The 20,161-nt window shown below is 31.8% G+C and overlaps 2 protein-coding genes across 11 annotated transcripts; both read left to right on the forward strand.

Annotated features, from left to right (window-relative positions):
- Window positions 1–1,086: 1,086 nt before the first annotated feature.
- LOC114262356 (bifunctional pinoresinol-lariciresinol reductase 2-like) lies at window positions 1,087–19,268 on the forward strand. Its single transcript, XM_028202726.2, has 4 exons — window positions 1,087–1,469; window positions 7,636–7,876; window positions 18,381–18,584; window positions 18,992–19,268. The coding sequence occupies exons 1-4, from the start codon at window positions 1,362–1,364 to the stop codon at window positions 19,153–19,155; spliced, it is 717 nt and encodes a 238-aa protein (XP_028058527.2). The 5' UTR covers window positions 1,087–1,361; the 3' UTR covers window positions 19,156–19,268.
- Window positions 8,325–15,885, forward strand: LOC145802927 (uncharacterized). 10 transcript variants are annotated; one of them, XM_082895797.1, is made up of 12 exons: window positions 8,325–9,080; window positions 9,813–9,856; window positions 9,967–10,004; window positions 11,086–11,157; window positions 11,247–11,318; window positions 11,487–12,281; window positions 12,991–13,062; window positions 13,150–13,450; window positions 14,548–14,718; window positions 14,854–14,908; window positions 15,172–15,323; window positions 15,717–15,885. In XM_082895797.1, exons 1-6 carry the CDS (start codon window positions 8,924–8,926, stop codon window positions 11,524–11,526), a joined length of 423 nt encoding a protein of 140 aa, XP_082751923.1. In that variant the 5' UTR covers window positions 8,325–8,923; the 3' UTR covers window positions 11,527–12,281; window positions 12,991–13,062; window positions 13,150–13,450; window positions 14,548–14,718; window positions 14,854–14,908; window positions 15,172–15,323; window positions 15,717–15,885. The 10 variants fall into 10 exon arrangements, with proteins under 10 accessions (XP_082751923.1, XP_082751920.1, XP_082751919.1 ...); XM_082895794.1 differs by lacking the exon at window positions 14,854–14,908 and having other exon boundaries at window positions 11,487–11,620; window positions 12,110–12,281; XM_082895793.1 differs by lacking the exon at window positions 14,854–14,908.
- Window positions 19,269–20,161: the final 893 nt, after the last annotated feature.

Consider the following 20,161-nt stretch of genomic DNA (forward strand, 5'->3'; position numbering starts at 1 on the left):
GAGTTTTATTTTGATGATCTAAATTATTTATTTATTAAATTTTTGTGGTATGTTATTTATATATATAAAAAAAATATGATGTATCCATATAATTTTTTTTTCTCCACAATGCCCTCAATGACGTGACAAACAAAATTTTAAAAGTTGACCCACATTCAAATATTCCCTCAAAACTCTCTTCACATGTATTTTGTCTTGCTTACCTCATTAGGGAAATTGTGTGGAAAAAAATTGTGTGAATGTAACATTGTTGTTAAAAAAATGAAGTTGACTCGATAATTGTAAAATAATTTTTTTGTCATATTTGTTTTAAAAAAAATTAAGAATAAATCATCAATTGGTCATATTTTTTAGACTTATTACCCATTAATGGTCTATTTTAAAAAACAAAGTTTCCGTTCAATTTTTTAAAAAACAAATACGATGAAAAGAAGATGCTACATTATCACATCGACCTAATTTTTTTTATGAATAATATACACGAAAAGTCCTAAAAAGTGAACAGCGAATAATCAAAATAGGACCAGTGATAACCCCCACAAACTCGGACAACGTCTTTTCAATCCAGATTTAGACTAGAGAGAATCCCAGCTCCATTCAAAATTTTAGGGTCCACTATTTTGTATTAATAAAGTTTTGTATTTTATTCACAGACTTTCAAAGTATATAAACAAAATCAGACAAGCAATGTTAGTGACCCATCAAAAATTCTACACGATATTCACATTTTTCCATTTGAATATTGTATAAAAATTTTAAAAATACTAGAAACCACAAATGAATTACTAAATATTTTACACAATAATTATACCAAATATCTACACAACACTCTCATGAATATATGACCCACATAAATTACACATTTATGTGGGTATTGTGTAGAATATTTAGACCCAGTTTGAAAAGTTAAGCTTATACTCAAAAAATCATTATAAATTGTCACATTAAACATATTTTTATAATAAAAAAAAATCAAAAAACTCAATTATTGCTAATTCCAAAACAGACGTCCTAACTCATTTGGAGTCGTTACATATTTTCATAAGGGCTGTGATTGAGGCCTCAAAAAAAGGGGTGAGAGGGGAGACATCTTTCTCTTACTATCAATAGAGAGAGAGAGAGAGAGAGAGAAGAGAGAGATGGAGAAAAGCAAAGTGTTGATAGTAGGGGGAACAGGGTAGTTGGGAAGGAGGTTGGTGAAGGCAAGTTTAGAAGAGGGACACAAAACATATGTCCTCCATCGACCTGAGATTGGCGTGGACATTGACAAAGCTCAATTGTTGTTGTCTTTTAAGGATCAAGGTGCTAACCTCGTACATGGTTCATTCAATGATCATCACAGCCTCCTCAATGCTGTCAAAATGGTGGATGTTGTCATTTGTGCCATTTCTGATGTCCACATTCGCAGCCACCAGATACTGCTTCAACTCAAGCTTGTGGATGCAATCAAGGAGGCTGGAAATGTTAAGGTAATTATTGTATGAAATCGATCACAAGATAAAATTAAGGTTAAATATTGACCGTAGTGAATATTTTAACAAAATAAAATTATATTTAATATGTCAGTTATGGAGTTTTATTTCAAAATCAATACCAATCTTAATTTATCACATAATAATTCTGTTCAACTTTGATATACTAATTCTATACAAATCAGATTAATTACATAATAATTCTATTCATTACATGTATCTATCTATACTATATATATAAGCAAATGTAGTTATTATGTCAAAAGTCTTCAAATGTTTATTATTAAATTCTCATAATTTTGGAATAAATAAATAAATACTTGGTACCTCCTTTCACCCGTCTTCTCGCTATTCAGATATTCTCACCCTCTTCCCCAATTGTTATATAAAAGATAATAATAAAAAATATCAAATAATATATTTTCTTAGAGTTTTAGGTATAGATATGTATATAGATTCTCACATGTCTATCACTATATCAGGTAAATTTAAATTAAAAAAACAAAGAACCCACAAATCCCACAACTCTTATTCCTAACTTTTATATATATAAAAAAAATAAAAAAATCAAATAATATCTTTGTGGGTGTCTATCTAAAATCTCAATCCAAAATTTTTGAATTTTTAATTTTAAAAAAAAAAATTACAAAATGCCATACTCAATTTCTATGAGATCATACTTCATTTTACCCCCCCCCCCACCCCCACACACACACACACAAAAGAAGAAGAAGAAGAAGAAGAAGATGATGATGAAAAAGGTCAAAAATAATAAATAAACAACCAAATAAGTGTAAGCAAGCATTTATTTATTAGATAAATGTTTGCTTTTACAAAAAATAATAATAATTGATTTGTATTTTAAATTTAAATTTTCTATGATATCTTTAGCTCCTTATCTTTATCCAAAAAGTATATTTGAATTTAAACACTAAACCTCCAAAATACATTATTATCTTTAAATTAAGTTTCCATATAAATTTTGTTAGGTTTTATTCTTGGCAATCCCGTTTGACAAAACTCCTTTCAGTTGTATTTATTTTCACACTTTTATTTCAGTGAGGCTATGAGTGTTTAGATGCAAATCCAACCCGAATTGTGCCTTTCAGAGAAGTTTGTGATGCTAATGCTTTCAAGATTGCCACTTCGCTGATTATGATGGGGATCGAGCTGCCTGGTCAGCTCGCGGGGGTCCAGAGGGTAGCGCCCCTTGGCGAGTCCAGGATAGCGCCACGGTGGGGTCGAGGGGCAGCGCCCCCGAAGCAAAATGCAAAAATGCATTCCAAGCTGCCTGTCCGCTCGAGCGGACATTACCCCGCTCGAGCGGAGAATCCCTGGTTCCAGCAGTTTTGGTCGCCTGTAAAAATACTGAGACGTGTGATTTCGCGCTCGAGCGGACCTTTGTTATATTTCGTGCATATTTTGCTGAAGCCGCTCGAGCGGGCTATTGGGTGCTCGAGCAGAGATCGCGGGACAGATTCTATAAATTCACGTGTTGGGTCAGATTTTAGGATTACTACTCCAGATCTTCTTTTTGGGTTCTAGGGTTTATATCTGGGGATACTTTGTGAGTTTTCTTTGATGTTTTGATTGAGTATTCAACTCATGTTTTAAAGAGTATACATCAAAGGTTTTGTTTGTTCTACAAAAGAGAGAGTTGTTCTTCGGTGGATTCTGAAGAATTCGAGCCTGAAGCTTTGGTGGATTCTGGGTTGGCTCGTCTTGAAGACAATTTCGAGGTGAAGACGGGTTGGAAGAGGCACATAGAGGTTGATTCAATTAGGCGTGGATTCGCTAGGTAATTGAGAGTATACCTGTGTAATTCCTTTAAATCTTCTTAGTGGATTGTTTTGTGGCTGTTGCCCGTGATTTTTTTTATCACAGTTGGAGGTGTCCAATTGTGGTTTTTTTTTACGTAAAATCGTTGTGTCTCTTTGTCATGATTGTTTGATTTGGATTGTTATATTCTGCTTAAAATTGATACATAATCACGAATCAACATTTAGGGGATTTCTAGTTTTTTCAAATTTGAACATTCATCAACAAAACCCAACATTGGAAACAAACCCCCAACAACATCCATTTTTTTTTTCCCCTCTTAATGCAATAGTGATCATAAAAAATTCTTTAAGGCATTAATATTTTATATCTCCTAACTCCAATAATTTATTTATTTTTCCTCTCCAGGGAAGATTATAATATACATAGAGTTTTACAAACAATCCCTCGAGATTAATCATTTTTTTAATTGAAATCTATTTGAAGCCATAAAATTGCATGTAATTTTTTTCATCTTTATTCTATTATATATTTTAATGATAGATCTTTTCAAGCAACATGTTCAAATTCATATAAATTTACATAGGGTCTATATAGATTTACATAAGATCTACTTAGGTTTATAAACTTTTTCATGCAATTGCTCTAGATTTATAGATCTTTGCATGTAATTTGTGATAGTACTCGAAAAGAATTTTTATTGAATAATTCATGCATATTACAATTATCAATCACTTCATTTTAACTTATTATAATATGTATATATATATTGTATGTTTCTCAAATATATCATTTGTCCTATAATATTTGGTATAACTACTACTATACATTTTTAGTCTCTATTGATCTAATTATTAGTTATAGATGACATCTTAAAAAATCATTTCAATGATTGATCGCAATTATTAAATTGATATATGTTTTTTTTTTCTCTTTTTTTTTTTTTGTTTGAATTGTTTTTATTCTCACTTTTGTCTATTCTATTGTTTATGTGAGAACTTTACTAATAAATTGTGAGATATAAAAATTATCAATATTTAGTTTGAATAATTATTCACTTATATATATATATATATATATTTGGATCAGCGAAAGTCAGTTGTTAGATATTATTCATATTGTTTAGCTTAGGTATAAGATATTATGGCTCTTTTTATTAAATGATTAGTTTTATATTAAGATATTTTTCTTCTTAATCTTATTTCCTTTCGAAAAAAAACTTGAGACTCCTTATGGAAAAAAACTGATCAACTAACAGTATTTTCTATTGAATCATTCTTTACTCATGTTTGCTAAATTTAAAAATTAAAAACAACTATCTTATTGATATAAGTAACACAATTTAATGGGGTTAGACATGACTACAATTCAATTATATCTATTGGCTAAATTTAAAAAATTTAAATTAAAAACATCTATTACATGGAGCATAATCCAGTTGGGTTAAACTTTTTGACTGTAACTTAATCATAACTATTTATTAAACTTTAAAACAAAAAAAAAAATTGAACATTAAAAATACTTATCTTATTCTACTACAAATATAAAAAAAAAAAAATGAAAACACCTAATTCTTTTTGGGTGGTGAAAACACTTAAATATTAGATAAATTAATTAGCATATGTGGTCATGATCAATTGGGTCAGATATTTGACTACATCTCAATCATAACTATTTGATTATAAAAAATGCAATAAATATAAAAAAATTTTAAAAAAAAAATCATAATTGTTAGACTATTTACCATGCCGGCCAATGTTTACTTAAAAAAAAAAAAAAAATTCTTATTGCGTAAAGGTTCAAAATTTAGAACAACCCAACAAGATAAGGCCTAATTTTGATGTATATTTACTACTAAAAATTACCAAATTAAATCTCTATTATAATCAAAATCTACTAACTCCACCTAAGATTTACACCATAACTAAAATCACATCTCTTTTTCTCTTTCAAATTTAAATATTTTTAATAAAATATTAAAAACAAAGAGAAATATAAATTAAGATTGTCCAATATAGATATATATATACTTTAAAAGGCTTTATTATTTTTAATTTATAAATAAAATTTGACTCTCTTGTGCATACCACAGGTTTTATGCTAGTTAATATATAAGTAATTGTTTTATTCTTAATGAGGATTAATACCATACCATTAATTATGTTTTTCCTATATATATTTTTACATCTCTATCCAACTTTGATATACTAAAAAATGGAAAAGATGATTTGAGAGATGGAATGTTTTATGAGAATTCTCTACATTTTATATTGATATTTTTGGTGGTTATTGTGAACATTAGATGAGAGATGTTGTGAGCAATTTGAATTTTATTTTAGAACTATTTCACAACAAAAATTTTAAAACAGTAACAACGCGACTCCTAGAATTTCGTAGCTATGTTTCTCTACTATTGATTTTGTGTATATATATTGTTCATTGTCATTGTCATTATATTATTCATGATAATTATTCTATTTATTTTATTGCTAAACTAGCTGTTATGTATTGTGTTGGCTCTTACATATCAAAATTTTCGATTTTGGATTTTCAATTTTCGATTTTCCATACTCTTATTACTCATCAATATATCACCTGATGTTGTTCGATATTCAGCCAAACCATCCAACAACTAATTTGTACCTTGTTGTGTACATAAAAATAAAATAAAATGAAAAACGTCATATTTATAGTACTAATAATGAGATATTTGGTTATGTATTAATAATGGATGAAGAGTGGATCAATTTACCAAATATATTATTTAACTTAGAAACTTATTAGAGTTTTTAGTTAAGAATAAGTGTTATCCCAGGTAGGCAACCCAAGAGGGAGGTGAATTGGGTTATTTAAAAAAATTCACAATATTAAAATTTATAAACACAATATTCAGAATTTTAACAAATAAAAACAGAATAATAATTATCAATATGAAAAAAAAAAGATAGAGAGAGAAAATCAAACACTGAGATTTATAGTGGTTCGGCACGCCAAGCCTATATCCACTCTCCAAGGAACCTCCTTGAGAATTTCTTTACTATCAAAATAAATTAATGCATCACCAAGTCTTCACTAAGCTTGTGAATTTTGCACATAACTTACTCTTATCTATTGAGCCTCACTCAACAATAAATGCCTCACCTTTACAAAAATCTCTCACAAAAATAATGAATAAAAATAAATGGTACTTAAACCCTCTTTTACAATAATTCTCTCATAAATAGTAGATATGAAAGTGTAAGAACAAAGGCTACCCTTAGATCTGAAAGCGAAAGAGCAGAATACAATATACTCAAATTTTTTGGAGCACACAGAAATTTGTCTCTTCAAATTCTTGATTTTTTTCCACACACAACACTTCTATTTATCCACAAAAATATGTCCGTTAGAGGTAAGACGCTCCTTACTAACGTCATGGATTACATAGGCACGCTCCTTGACAAAAGGCATCTAAAATACATCATGTGGCACCCTTTACTTTTGTAAAAAATCATATCTTCTTTGTCCATTTTTTCTTTGTCAAACCTAATATTTTCTTTGTCCACTTTTTCTTTATCAAACATTATATTTTCTTTATCCACTTTTTCTTTGTCAAACATTACATTTTCTTTACCCACTTTTTCTTTGTCAAACATTACAGGCAAATCATCAAAGTTTTGTATATATAATTTAATCAACATTTTTGAATATAATATCATGTGTATATATATATATATATAATATTCTAATCACATATTTGCACACATAGAAAAATATCTTTAAATAATATAAATGATAGATCTGAAAATATATGCCATCTTTAAATTATTGTATATGTTATAGAGATTTTAAACTAAATATATCCTTCTACTTCATATCAATTTTGTCAAAAGAAGACAACCCGTCAATATCAAATTTGTCAAAATAATACAACCAATCAATTTGTCAAAAGATAAATAGTGATCAGCCTAATTTTTTTTTTTCCAAAAAGTGAATAGCAAAGTTTTCAAAATATTTCTATTTAAATAATATTTAACAAATGTACCATACAATGTGTATTTTAAACAAATTTTATTTTGTGTCAAATAATATTTATATTAAAAAATCTAAATTTTGGCAAATAATACTTTAGACATCATCAAAATTAAACAATATGATTAACAATAAGGATCTCATTATATATATATATATATATATATATTTATCATAGGAAGACATGTCAGTAAAATATATAATCTAACAGCTCAAGTTTAAAATTGAAAGAAAATGACAAATACTAGGAAAACATGACAACCACTAGTGCAAAATATTGTTAAATCACTTCACTACTAGTGCTTTGTTGTTTCTTTTACTTCATGCATTTGGAGAAATTCATAATTTTTAATTTGGGGTATATATAATGTAGAGATTTTTGCCATCTGAGTTCGGAACTGATCCAGCAACAATGAAGAATGCAATGGAACCAGGAAGGGTTACATTTGATGACAAAATGGTAGTAAGAAAAGCGATCCAAGATGCCGGAATACCTTACACCTATGTCTCTGCAAACTGCTTCGCTGCCTACTTTCTCGGTGACCTTTGCCAGCCCGGAAAAATTTTCCCTTCAAGGGATCATGTGGTCTTGTTGAGAGATGGCAATCCAAAAGGTACTTTATTTTCACAATTTTTGTTTGTTTGTTTGTTTGTTTGTTTGTTTGTGTTTGTATAATGTTTTTTTAAATGTCCTATAGATATTGATTTTGAAAGATAATGCATTTTAAATGTCATTAATGGACAATGTTATACTACGAAATACCTAATATTACTTTTTATTCGAAAATAAGATCATCAATTCAATTGTAAAAATGAGTTATGTTATATATAAAATGCATTTTAAACTGGAATTTACACTACAGGAAATATATGATTTAACGGCGTTTATTTAACGGCGTTTTTTTAAACGCCACTATTTTTAATATTTAACGACGTTTTATAGACGTCACATTTTATTTTTGATTAAAACGGTACCGTTTAGGTAATGAAGTCGTTTGAAAAGCGCCTTCAAATGTGTTTCAGTGTGTCTCTCTCTCTCTTCAAACACTCAAATCTCTCGCAACTTATTTGAATCTGAGAAACCCTAGAGCCTCAGAGAAACCGATCCCTCAAGTCTCTCACTCGCTCTCTGTATGTCTCTCTCTCTCTCTAAACCCTTCAGTTCCTTCAACTTGATTCAACCTTCTTCAGCTCGGTGATTCATCATTCGGTCGATCCAATCTCAGAATGATTTTGATTTCAAAGCTCCACCGCCACCGCCATCACCATCTGCATCTGCATCTGCATCGTCTACTAACCATATGCACGATTTCCATTTCGATTTCGATTTTGATTTCAATCTAATCTCAGTTTCGTCGATTCTTCTCTCTCTCGATCTCTGTCTGTGTCTCCCTCTCTCTCGATCTCTCAATCTCTCTGGATCTCTGTTTCTCTCGCACAATCTTATTCTCTACGTACACATTATCTGTACTTTTTTTTGGAAAATTTTTTTCTCCTAAAAATCTCTCTATACAAGTATATATATGAATTTATATATGTATCTCTATGTATTGATTGAATAATCATCCTTATCTGGACCTATTCCAGACAGTGGCTCGTTTTCACTATTCACTCCCATCAGGTTTCTTGTTAAAGAGAATGTTGTTCTGTAGTGTCCTTGAATGATTGATGTAAAATGCTATGCTAATTTTTTGTGTACCTTCTGCAGTTTTGCTAATAACATAAATCTATGTGGACCAGTTACTGGGAAATCCTGCCCTGGATCTCCACCATTTGCCCCTTCTCCATTTGTTCCACCATCAACAATCTCTTCTCCAAGTAATGTCTGTTATTGTGGCTGATACTGCTATTTATTGTTTGGCTCAATGAATTTTACTTTGGTTTTTCTTCCCATTTGGTCATCATGGACAAAGAAAACTTTTCCATGCTACTGTTATTTTCTGGAAGCAGTCTATTTACTGCACAGATCCATAATTAAGAATTTAGTTTGCCGATGTTACCTCAAAGTTGTGTGAGTTAATGCCTACTAGCTTTATTTGAAGTACCTAATAGTTAATAGGATTTAAAGTATGAGGTCCAATGTTTGGCTTGACTGGTAAGTTGAACCTTCTACCTCAAAGAATTCATTGCTTTCAATGTCTTATGAAAACTGATACTGCATTGACATTCTTACTTGATAAGGGAAAGGACAACTTTTTTATTTTTATATTTGTAGTTTTCCTAACTTGATGTAAAATGTTCGTAGATAGCTATTTTAGATTAATTGCTTGACTCTGTGGCTGCTGATAAGTGTGTATTGAGATTGATTTGTTAGCTTTCTTAGTGAAGGGATTAGTTTTGTTGGTCATCCTGACAAAACCCGTAAACTTACTATCAAGAGGACCTTGACTTTTTGTTCTTGTTCTTGAACTAGGACAGCCCACGTTTATAGAAAATGAGTGTTTGCTGTTAATCTACTTTTGTGGTGGTTACATGCCAATTCCATATACAATTTATGAAATCATTTGATTTCTTCTTTTCTTTTTTCTCTTTTTTCCATTTTCATGTCAGGTTTGGGAAAGTATTATGCTGTATGTGCCAATGTAGAATCACAGGTAAAGATGCTTTCAGCTGCTAACACTACATTTCATTTGGTTTTAGCAAATAAAACTCTTAGTTTTAACCCCTCATTTGATACAAGAACTTTATCATCTTTCTTCTGCAGGTTGAGATTCAGTGCCTAACTCCAAGATCAAAAAGCAGGTTTGTTGTCTCACACGGGCTTTTTCTTTTTCCTTTATTTTTAGTGTGTGTGTTGTAAAAGTTTGTTGTTGTCTTTTTTCAGAGAAGAAAAACAGAGACACAAATATATTATACATCATCATTTGTGATATAATGTAGTGGTTTCCATGACAGAGACATGTCCAGCACCTTCCAGATGGTGCCAGGGCAGTTAATTGCATTTGTCTATCATATGATGAGTCATTCATTACATGAGAAAAGTCAAATTCATATTTATGTGTGAATGGTTTTTTTGCACAATGATTGTGGACTATCGTGAATTGTTTTGAATGTTTTTTTTTTGTATTTTTGTTTTGTTTGTTGGGTCAGTGGAAGCACCGAACAAGATAATTAGTCACTGGAATTTGGGAACAAAGTTGAATTTCAGTGGTGTTGATCCCTGCACCCAGAATGCAACCTGGGCTCCTGATTCTACCAATCCCCAAATTGCCTGCCACTGTGCTGGCACTACCTGCCATGTCACCAGATTGTCAGTTCCTCCCTCATCATTTTCTTTGTACTTCCTATATACATGGTGGTGTACACAATTTGGTTCGATTTGATTCTGAATCAAAATCGAATACTGATTTCAACAATTTTAGAAATTTTGGAATCAAATTGATCTGTTGGAACCTATAGAACCGAAAGGAGAAAACTTATTTGGTTTGGTTTGGTTTGATTCTCCAGTTATGGACAATTCAAAATTAATCAATTCTAGCAGCTCAATTTTAGTGCAAAATACATTTTTTAAAGTCACTACTTTCAACACAAAATACACTCAAAACAATTAATGAGCCAACTAAAAGGTTCATATATATATATATATACTCTCAAACTAAATATATACACTGAACGGTTCAGTTCAGAATAAGAACCGAGAGGGTCAAATCGTGAACTAAACCGTTCGTTACTGTTCTTTATTTTTTAAAACCAGAACCAAAGTGTTCCATCTTCCTAGACACTAAACTAGGCATACTTTTTAATCATTAATTTTATTTTTCCATGCCAATACTTTCTTAACAGTATGGTATAAAAAGTATGTTTTGATTTTCATCTGACTCAGGAAGATATATGCTCTTGACATTTCTGGTGAAATTCCCAATGAACTATTCATGTTAAAGGAACTGCAAAACTTGTAAGTGATCACTTTCTTAGAAACTCTTTTTTGGGTTTTTTTCAATTACTTTTATTTGATTGATTTACTGATCATATTTCCTGGTGCAGGAATTTGGCTCAAAATGTATTAAGTGGACCCATCCCACCTGAAATTGGACAGTTAACAAATATGAATTACCTGTAACTAACTGCCACTCCAACTTCCTACATCTTTCATGAATTTCCCAAATCGGGTTTCGAATCATCTATCCCCCTTCTGTCAAAGGGGGATAGATAGATGATGCGAAGCCCTAAAATTGAATCATTTTCACTATTTTTGATGTATTGAAAATTTTTTGGTGGCCTTAGGTGGACTGCTAAGTTGCCTGTATCGTTGAGCCGACTCTAAGGTAGCGGTTACTGTGGTCACCCCCAAATTTGGGCACTTGCCGGTCGCCGCTCCTACCTTTCTTGTCAAGGAAAAGAAGAAGAAGAAAGGCTCAGTAATAGATATCTCTTTTTATGATTGACCAAGTAAACAATTTTAATAATGCAATTAGATGAACTCACTCATTCCAATTGAGGACATATTTGTAAATTATATATTGGTCATCCCTTTTTTCTTTTTTGACAAAACAAACAGAGCCTTAATCGCATTCTATTTACCTGTTAAATCCTGAACTATCGGATAATAACCAGTAACATCATAATTTCAAAATGATCCTTCAGTTTTTGTGCCCCGCGATTCCAATCCAACACTACCACAGCTATTCTGGTATAACATTAACATAAGACAAACTCATATTGGTTATCCCTTGGAATACCATTAACTTAGTTTCATAGGAACAAACTTAGAACTCAGCACTCAGATGCAAGTTTGAGGGTGGGCTTTAGAATTAACATATGGCAGAGTTGGACTTTCTTTTCTTGATAAATGAATAAATATACAAAGAATTACTGTGGGTTTATTTTGATATATATTTTTTATGCAGGTTGATGTCAACCAGGTTAAAAAGCCCACAATGGTGCTTTAGTGGCTGGGAATGAATGCTCTCATTATTTATGCTTTGGGTGCTTGTGACCTCTTTCCAGCAGCTTTGCATGGTGTCTATTGGCGCTCACCAGAAAACAATCTTTTAATCATATTTTGGAGCAGTGGGGCAGGTTTGTAAATCTCCTTTGTTAGAAAAATATTCTTCAGTGCTTAGTGCAATGACTGAGATGAGTTTCTTCATTTATTTATTGTTTGTTTTTGGAGCTTTATTTGTTTAACATTTATTATTCAGTACTTCTGCTTTGAATATTTAATGGCTCAATGCACTATTGATTGTGATACCAATATAGATTTCATATTAGATCCTTGTTCTGTATAAAATTGGAGAGAAGTGAAGATATAATAGATTTTAAACAGGATATAATTGTTGTTCTAGTCTCAGGCTCTTAAGGGTGAAAAGAGATAAATTAATACTGAGCGAAGTCTATAAATTGAATAGAATGTTTTGTAGGACGTAACAGATACTAATATAAGTTGCAGCATGAAAAGAGATAAAATAAAGTACGTTTAGAACCTGTACGTAACACATTTGTTAGAACCTGTACGTAACACATTTGTTAGACTAAGAATGTATTTCTGTACATGCTTTTATTGTTTCCTTTGTTTATTTAGATTGTAAACATTCATTGTTTTGAACTCAATATTTTTTTTATTTATCAATATCTCTGAATTCTTTTCTTTATAGAAACTCTCACAGTGAATAAAATTCTGATAAGACTTTCCTAATTTTGTTGCTTGAACATTGCAAGTGTTTCCAACACCAAAATTATAAATTCTGTGTTTACGGAAGCTTAAGCCGAAATATTTATAAATTTTCAGGTTGAGGATCTTGCTCGGTTATCGTTTTAAACAACTCCTGTCTATATTGATGTGGATGATGGACGGAAGAAGGTAAATTAATCGTTGGAATTTATTCAGTGTGTTGTGATTTTCTTCAGTCCCCGCTTCTAGAACCTGATAAGATGTCTGCTATTATAGGTCACTAATGAAGGGCTGCAGCAAGGCTATTGTGTTGTGCCAAGTGCCAAGAGATTTATTCTTTTGTATTCCTTCTTGAAGAGGAATCTCTCAAAGAAAGTGATGGTTTTCTTCTCTTCATGTAACTCAGTCAAGTTCCACTCTGAACTTCTCAGATACATTCATGTAGATTGCTTTGATATCCATGGAAAAGCAAAAGCAGCAGAGACGTACATCCACTTTTTTTGACTTCTGCAAAGCAGAGAAGGGCATCTTATTATGTACTGATGTTGCTGCTCGCGGTCTTGATATTCCTGCAGTGGTATGTTACTTTCTTTTGCTTGTTGGTGTTGAATATGGTATGCCAGCAATGATAGTCCTCAACCCCAAACAGAAAGAAAAAAATGAGGAAGGGATTTATAGCAGTTAAAAACTTTTGCACCTTTAGATGATAAATGAAATTAATTCTGCCAAGCATGCCATGGTGATGTCTGCTGTTAGTTGGCATTGCTGTGAAATTTTATTTTTCTATTTATTTCAGTTAACTCTGTATAAAACTGTTTACAAGCATCTAATTTACTACCATGAGATGTATGAAAAGGTTGCAAAAATTGTCTACAAGGAACACTGGAAAAGTACCAATTGTTATGACTGAACTATTTCATTTCAAGATGGAATCTATAATAGTTCATGTTGATTCATTTTCTTTGTCTTCTCTACTAATAGGACTGGATTCTGCAGTATGATCCCCCAGATGAGCCCAAGGTGCTTAGCTTTTTTCCTTGGTTAAAACAGAACACATGAAATATCATATATACGTATATAATTCATCATGTTTAAAAATAATAGGACCCACAATAACACATGAAAGCAACATATATAGGTTGTAAATATAGTAGTCCTAAATGGTAATATTAAATTATTTCTCACTATTCCATGCCATTTCTTCTATAACAAATTCTCAGGTAGTGTTTGGTTCGTTTGGATGAGTGATAGGTCATTCCATTAAGAGACCAAGGAATGAACATCCCGTTACATTCTACTTTCATTCCAATAAAGCAAACATAGCATTACTTCTCCCAAATATATCGTTTTATCTTTTCATTTACTAGGAATGTAGTGTTTAGTTCACTAGAACGAAATAGAATGGAATGAAATGATCTTCCTCCTTTACCCTTCTTACAAAATGACTATTTCTTTACAATTTGTGAATGATGATTATGGTGGTGCTTCTAACTCACACGAGATCTTCTGTTTCTATTTTTTTTCAAACCTAATTTCATTGATTCTAATCATGTGGTAGAGATGAAGTTTGGAATAGAGAACTAGGAGATGAGCATAGTGGATCCTGTCTCCATGTGACATTAATTGCAATGCTACATCTATTGTTTTAGATGTTGATTCATTCCTGATGTGCAGGTGGATGACAAGTACCAATACTCAACTGAGGACAAAGATAATCAGGTTCACGGGTGGATATGCTTTGACCCGCCTGTGGGGTTCTGGCAAATCACACCCAGCAATGAGTTCCGAACCGGTGGACCCTTCAAACAAGACCTAACCTCCCATGTCAACCCAACAACCCTTGCTGTAAGTGACAACCCATACCCATTTTTACTTTCAAATAATTACATGATCCATGTTGATTTCACTAATTTGTATTAATGCTTTTGGTGATTATCTCCAATTGATACATAATCTTGATCAAAATTGCATGTGTATCAGATATTTGTCACTTCTCATTATGCCGGACCAGATCTTATAGTAAAATTTGAACCTGGTGACATATGGAAAAAAGGTTTTCGGTCCGGTTTTTATCTATCTTAATTCTGTACCGGATGAAAATAATGTGTAAGTGGTAGCACTGCGCTCTTGTATGGGGCCATGTTCCACCTAGATGAATGCATTGCTGCTAACACTACATTTCATGCACTTTTCTATGAAAAGTTTCTGTGCTTACAGCATTTTTATTGATATAAATAACATAAATATAGGGAGTTTTTTTTTAAGGTGAATAAGAAATTTCTGCAATTTTTTCTTCAGATGAATATTGAGGTCCAGAGCTGGCCCTACAATTTCCCAGCATCACACTCCTTCCCACCTAAAATTTGTTCCACCTAAAATTTTTTTTTAAAAATTTTTTCTGCAATTTTTTCTTCAGATGAATAAGATTGGTTCTTTGCTCAAGTAACCAGGTACACTTCTTCCACATATATGATGTCTATTTCTTTTCAGTCATTACACTCCTTCCCAAAAGGTTGAAAATTAATACATTCTTTAGACAATGTATGAGAATGTGTTTTGTTTGATACAATCTGCTTCACTGCTAGGTCCCTATTTTCACCTTATATGAATAAACAATGCATTTAAAAATATGCATAAACAATGTGATTAAAGAAGATGGAAGCCTTATTTCTTATTATTTTTTTAAATACCTACTTTGAGTCTAGCTGGTTGAAAAGTCATAGTTATCCAAGTGGCAAAGGGATTAAACTCTGGAATAAATTGTAAATTGAGATATTTTAAGTTTGACTATTGATAGTAGTTGTTGAGCTTAACTGATATTTGTGATTTCCTGTGATTTACAGTGATTGTAGGTATTCGGAGTTTACTATGCAGAGTTGGATCCAATTTGGCGCTGTCTTATAGAGGTTTCTTGGATTGAAATTACATATTTGTAAATCGATTATAAGCTCAGCAAAATAGTCTATCTGGGGGTTCGAGCTAGAGAATTGTTTGACTGGAAAACTATGCTTTAGAGGTTTTCATGTTGCTCCTCATGAATTACACATTCTTTATACTCAAACCTTTTTGCTGTTTGTTTAATTTTCTGAATTGCGCTAGTGGGTAATTTTTTTGGTTTTGAAATGTGCCTGGTCGGTTTTGCAGGTGATGACCAATGGGAGGTTTAAAAGTGTAAGGCATAGAGTTATAGCGAACAGTTTGAAATCAAGGGTTTCAATGATATATTTTGGAGGACCACCATTGAGTGAAAAGATAGCCCCATTGCCTTCACTCATGGAAGGAGAAGACAGCTTGTACAAAGAGTTTACATGGTTTGAATACAAAAAATCTGCATACAAGTCTAGACTTGCTGATAATAGGTTGGGCCTGTTTGAGAAAATTGCAGCCTCATAATCTTTCCCGCCTTATTAAGGAAATGGTTTTTTCAAGTCTCAAAAAATTAGGGTTTTAGAATAGTTTGATCAAATCTGAAAGTTTTGTACTCTCTCTCTCTCTCTGTTTCTGTTATTTACCTTTTTTTTGTTTTTTGTTTTTTGTTTTTTCCCTCTTTGTTTTCATACTTCATGTAACTACTCTTCTTGTTATTAACAGAAGTTCGTTGATCATGTAACCATTATGAAATGTAGAAGCTTTTTCATGATATGATTGAGAATCAATCAAATGATCATATTCAGTAATCTCACAAAAGTAGTAGTTAAAAAAAAAAAAGAAAAGAAAAAAAAAAAAAAGAAAAACTATTGCGGCGTTTTACAAAACGCCATTGTAGTTATTTTTTGAACATAACAAAAAGCTATTACGGCGTTTTTGAAGTGTCGCTGAATGCCTGTGTGACGTCATTTTACCGTTGGGCTGTCACATTTAGCGGCGTTTTTATAAACGCCGCCTATGCTAATTTTACGACGTTTTTAAAGCGTCTTAAACTTACAGCGACGGCCGCGTCCTCGGCGTTTGGTGGTAAGCGTCACTGAAGGAATTAGCGGCGTTTTTCAGACATATAGCGGCGTTTTAAAAACGCCACTAAAAATCATTTTTCCAGCAGTGTTAGACCCATTGGAATTAGGCCATGGGCCAACTTGCTAGACCGTCTGAGCCATACCTGTTAAATAAGGCTTCCGTATAAATTCTCCTGTCCTAGACAGACCTGACCCGTAAAAAAAACCCGACAGGCCTAGCCCACATACTGATTTGAACACTAATTTTGCAGACTAGCTTGATAACCCTTATATCAATAATGAATGTCTTAGACAATTTTCACTGTATTCGAATAATTGAATAAGGAAGAAGAAAGTTTGTTTGATTACTTAAATCAAAACAGAACAAACAAAAAAAAAATAAAAAAAACATATTCTTATTTTGTTACAAAAAACAAAACAGAATCAAATAGAAACTTAAAAAGAAAATTATAAACAAACTACTTACAGTATTACTTCTTCGAAAATTCAATCAAGTCCAGTGTTGAACACTGTTTCCTTAAGACAGATTCGTCCTCTCCACGATACTTTTAGAATGTGGACGTCAATATCCTAGGATAAAATGATTAACGACAATTAGTAGCAACAATACAAACTAAATGTCCAGCGAATATACTTTGTGTTTATACTCTTTCTCACAGGAAATAAATGCAGGAAGCAGAAGCAGAAGGAATAACAAAAATTGATTGAAAAACCCAATGGATGACTTGTTTAGTTATAGCAGAATTTGAGGCTTTTAAGGATAGATTTGAACAGGCAAAGAATTTGTTCGAAACAGACTTGAACAAGCAAAGAACCTGTTCGGGTTGGAGGGAAAAAATTGAAAAGGTGTAATGGATCAAACTGCCAACGTTTAGAAACGTTGGGGTCAATTCAGAATTTACTTTGAATTTCAAACCAAAATTCAAATTTCAAACGATAAGAATTTAATTTTAAAAAAAATAAAATTCAAATGTTTTTGGCCCAAAATGATAAATATTGGATTACACAAGCCCAAGTAGTGGTGGTAGTGTGCATTTGTTTGTTTTGAGTTTGATCTACTTTGCTCATAACCTCCCCTCTTTAAAATTTAAGTGCCCCTTGGGGCCTACCCCAAACACCAATCTCAAGGCTTATAAACCCATACAATGTTAGCCTAGCCAACCAATGTGGGACAAGCTTTCCTTCAATTTGGGAAACCCACCAAAATACCATTTTCGTAGAGCTTACTTTGGCATCAATTTTTCATTCACCTGATAATGGTTTTGAGCAATCAAATATACGATGTAAATCGTTACACGACAAAGAACGCGTTGCCACATAGACCCGCCAACTTTGGCGCATGAGTCCCACTTAAAAAATAGACCAAAGTTTTAGAAAAAACTATTTTTCCAAAACCATTTCTTACATTTGTATGGCAAATCGGAAGTTATAGATGCTTCTATTGTGGTGTGATGGGATTCAAAGTGCTCGTGCACATGAATTAATCTTTCACGTTTTCTCTTCTCTTAATAAAAGTTTGCAAGTAATGCCTAATATTTTTCTCACCCTTGGCAGCAATATATGTTGATGAAGATGATATTGCAAAGTACACTATAAAAACGATAGACGATCCGCGGACTCTAAATAAGACACTATATCTGAGACCACCAGAAAACATCCTTTCTCAAAAAGAGGTTGTTCAGATATGGGAGAAGCTAATTGGGAAAGAGCTTCAAAAGTCATCTCTCTCCAAGGATGATTTTTTAGCTCTCATGAAAGGTTAGTTTACTTATCACTTTTGTCTGCTAAATTTCTCACCAAAATATATATATATATATATATATATATATATTATTTATGTAGATCAACAAAATACGACAAACATACAATAAATTTCAAAAAAAAAAAAAATCTAAGATCTCAATTAATCTGACACATGTATTCAGACAATCATGTGGGAGTGGACCACATATCATCACGGATTCACTCTTATTACAAGTAGGCGATAAGAAATGTTGTAAAAAATGCGTGGCTGTAATCTTTAGTCATCCAAAAGCATTTGAGTTCACATATAAAAATACAAATTATAGGAAAACTCAATCACTTTTCAGAAATGCCAAACAAACCTTCATTTCAAATATATGGCTCATTACTAATTCATTTATCTCTCTTTTTTGTTTTTTAAGGACAAGATTATGCCGACCAAGTTGGGTTAACACACTACTACCATGTTTGCTATGAAGGATGTCTCACAAACTTTGAAATTAGAGCTGAGGGAGAGGAGGCTTCTAAGCTTTATCCCCAAATCAAATACACAAAAGTGGATGAATACCTCAAACGATATCTCTAAAATGAGAGAATTTTTATCTATTTTGCAATTTAATTAAGTTTTAATAACAACAAACTCGTTTTTGGTTTGTATGGAATTGCTCCTACTAAATATTGAAGTTTTCTTTTAATTAAGTTGGTGTCATTTTGATACAAATGCATACAATTCATTTTGGAAAAGTGCTCCTTTGTATTAGTGGGTAAGAAATATTCCAATTAATTTTAAGTTAGCATCAAATGGTTGTTGTTTATAAGGTTTTTTATAGAAGTATGATTTAAGTATTTCCCAAACTATGTTTGGTTTGAGGATGGGATAAGGTATGAATTGAAGAAAGATAATTTCTTCATTTTGTAATGCAGTTCTTTATCTCACGATAAGTCATCCCACCTCTCCAATAGCAAAATTATCTTGCGTAAAAAAAGAAAAAAGAAAAAAAAAACAAAATAAATTATCCCAAATTACAAAATGCAAACTAAATGTGAAATAATTTCATCCAAAAACAAAATAAGCATATTCTGCTCCTTTATTCGCAAACAAAATATGGCCTAAATGTATAAGAAGACGGTTATATATTAAGAAATTGAAAAACATAAATGTGACTCTCTTCAGTAATCAAAATCCTTTGCACCTCATTTGAATATTAAGAATTCAATTTATTTTAAAATATATATTTATAATAATTAAATATTATATATAATCGGGTCAAACATATTAACTTTTGTATGTTTTTTTAAAAGTAATGACTAAATTTTTTTTATTGTAAAAAACTAAGAAACGTTTTTTAAGGTCAAGTTTGGCATCTCTTCAAAAAGTCAAAAAATCAAAAAGTTACTCAAAAAGTTAAAAAGTTATCATTATTCTTCAAAAAAAAAATATTAAAAAATTAATTTTCCACACAATTATCACAACTCAGCAATCATGTTAAGACTGCGCTGTGCAGCGTTTGTTAATTTTTTTAGCATAGTTTAGGTGCAATTTCCACACACTGCTATTCGGCCCGTGGGAGCCCATCACGGGTCCCGTTTTG

Source organism: Camellia sinensis, chromosome 11 (genome assembly GCF_055761805.1).
Source record: "Camellia sinensis isolate YWXY chromosome 11, ASM5576180v1, whole genome shotgun sequence".
Lineage (NCBI taxonomy): Eukaryota > Viridiplantae > Streptophyta > Magnoliopsida > Ericales > Theaceae > Camellia > Camellia sinensis.

Coding starts and splice junctions, on each gene's coding strand:
- LOC114262356 (XM_028202726.2), top strand. CDS start 1,362: ATGGTGGATGTTGTCATTTGTGCCATTTCTGATGTCCACATTCGCAGC. Junction 7,877..18,380: donor GAGAGATGGCAATCCAAAAG/GTACTTTATTTT, acceptor CACCCTTGGCAG/CAATATATGTTGATGAAGAT. Junction 18,585..18,991: donor TTTTTTAGCTCTCATGAAAG/GTTAGTTTACTT, acceptor TTGTTTTTTAAG/GACAAGATTATGCCGACCAA.
- LOC145802927 (XM_082895792.1), top strand. CDS start 13,334: ATGGAAAAGCAAAAGCAGCAGAGACGTACATCCACTTTTTTTGACTTC. Junction 13,894..14,547: donor ATCCCCCAGATGAGCCCAAG/GTGCTTAGCTTT, acceptor CCTGATGTGCAG/GTGGATGACAAGTACCAATA. Junction 14,719..14,853: donor TCAACCCAACAACCCTTGCT/GTAAGTGACAAC, acceptor CATGTGTATCAG/ATATTTGTCACTTCTCATTA.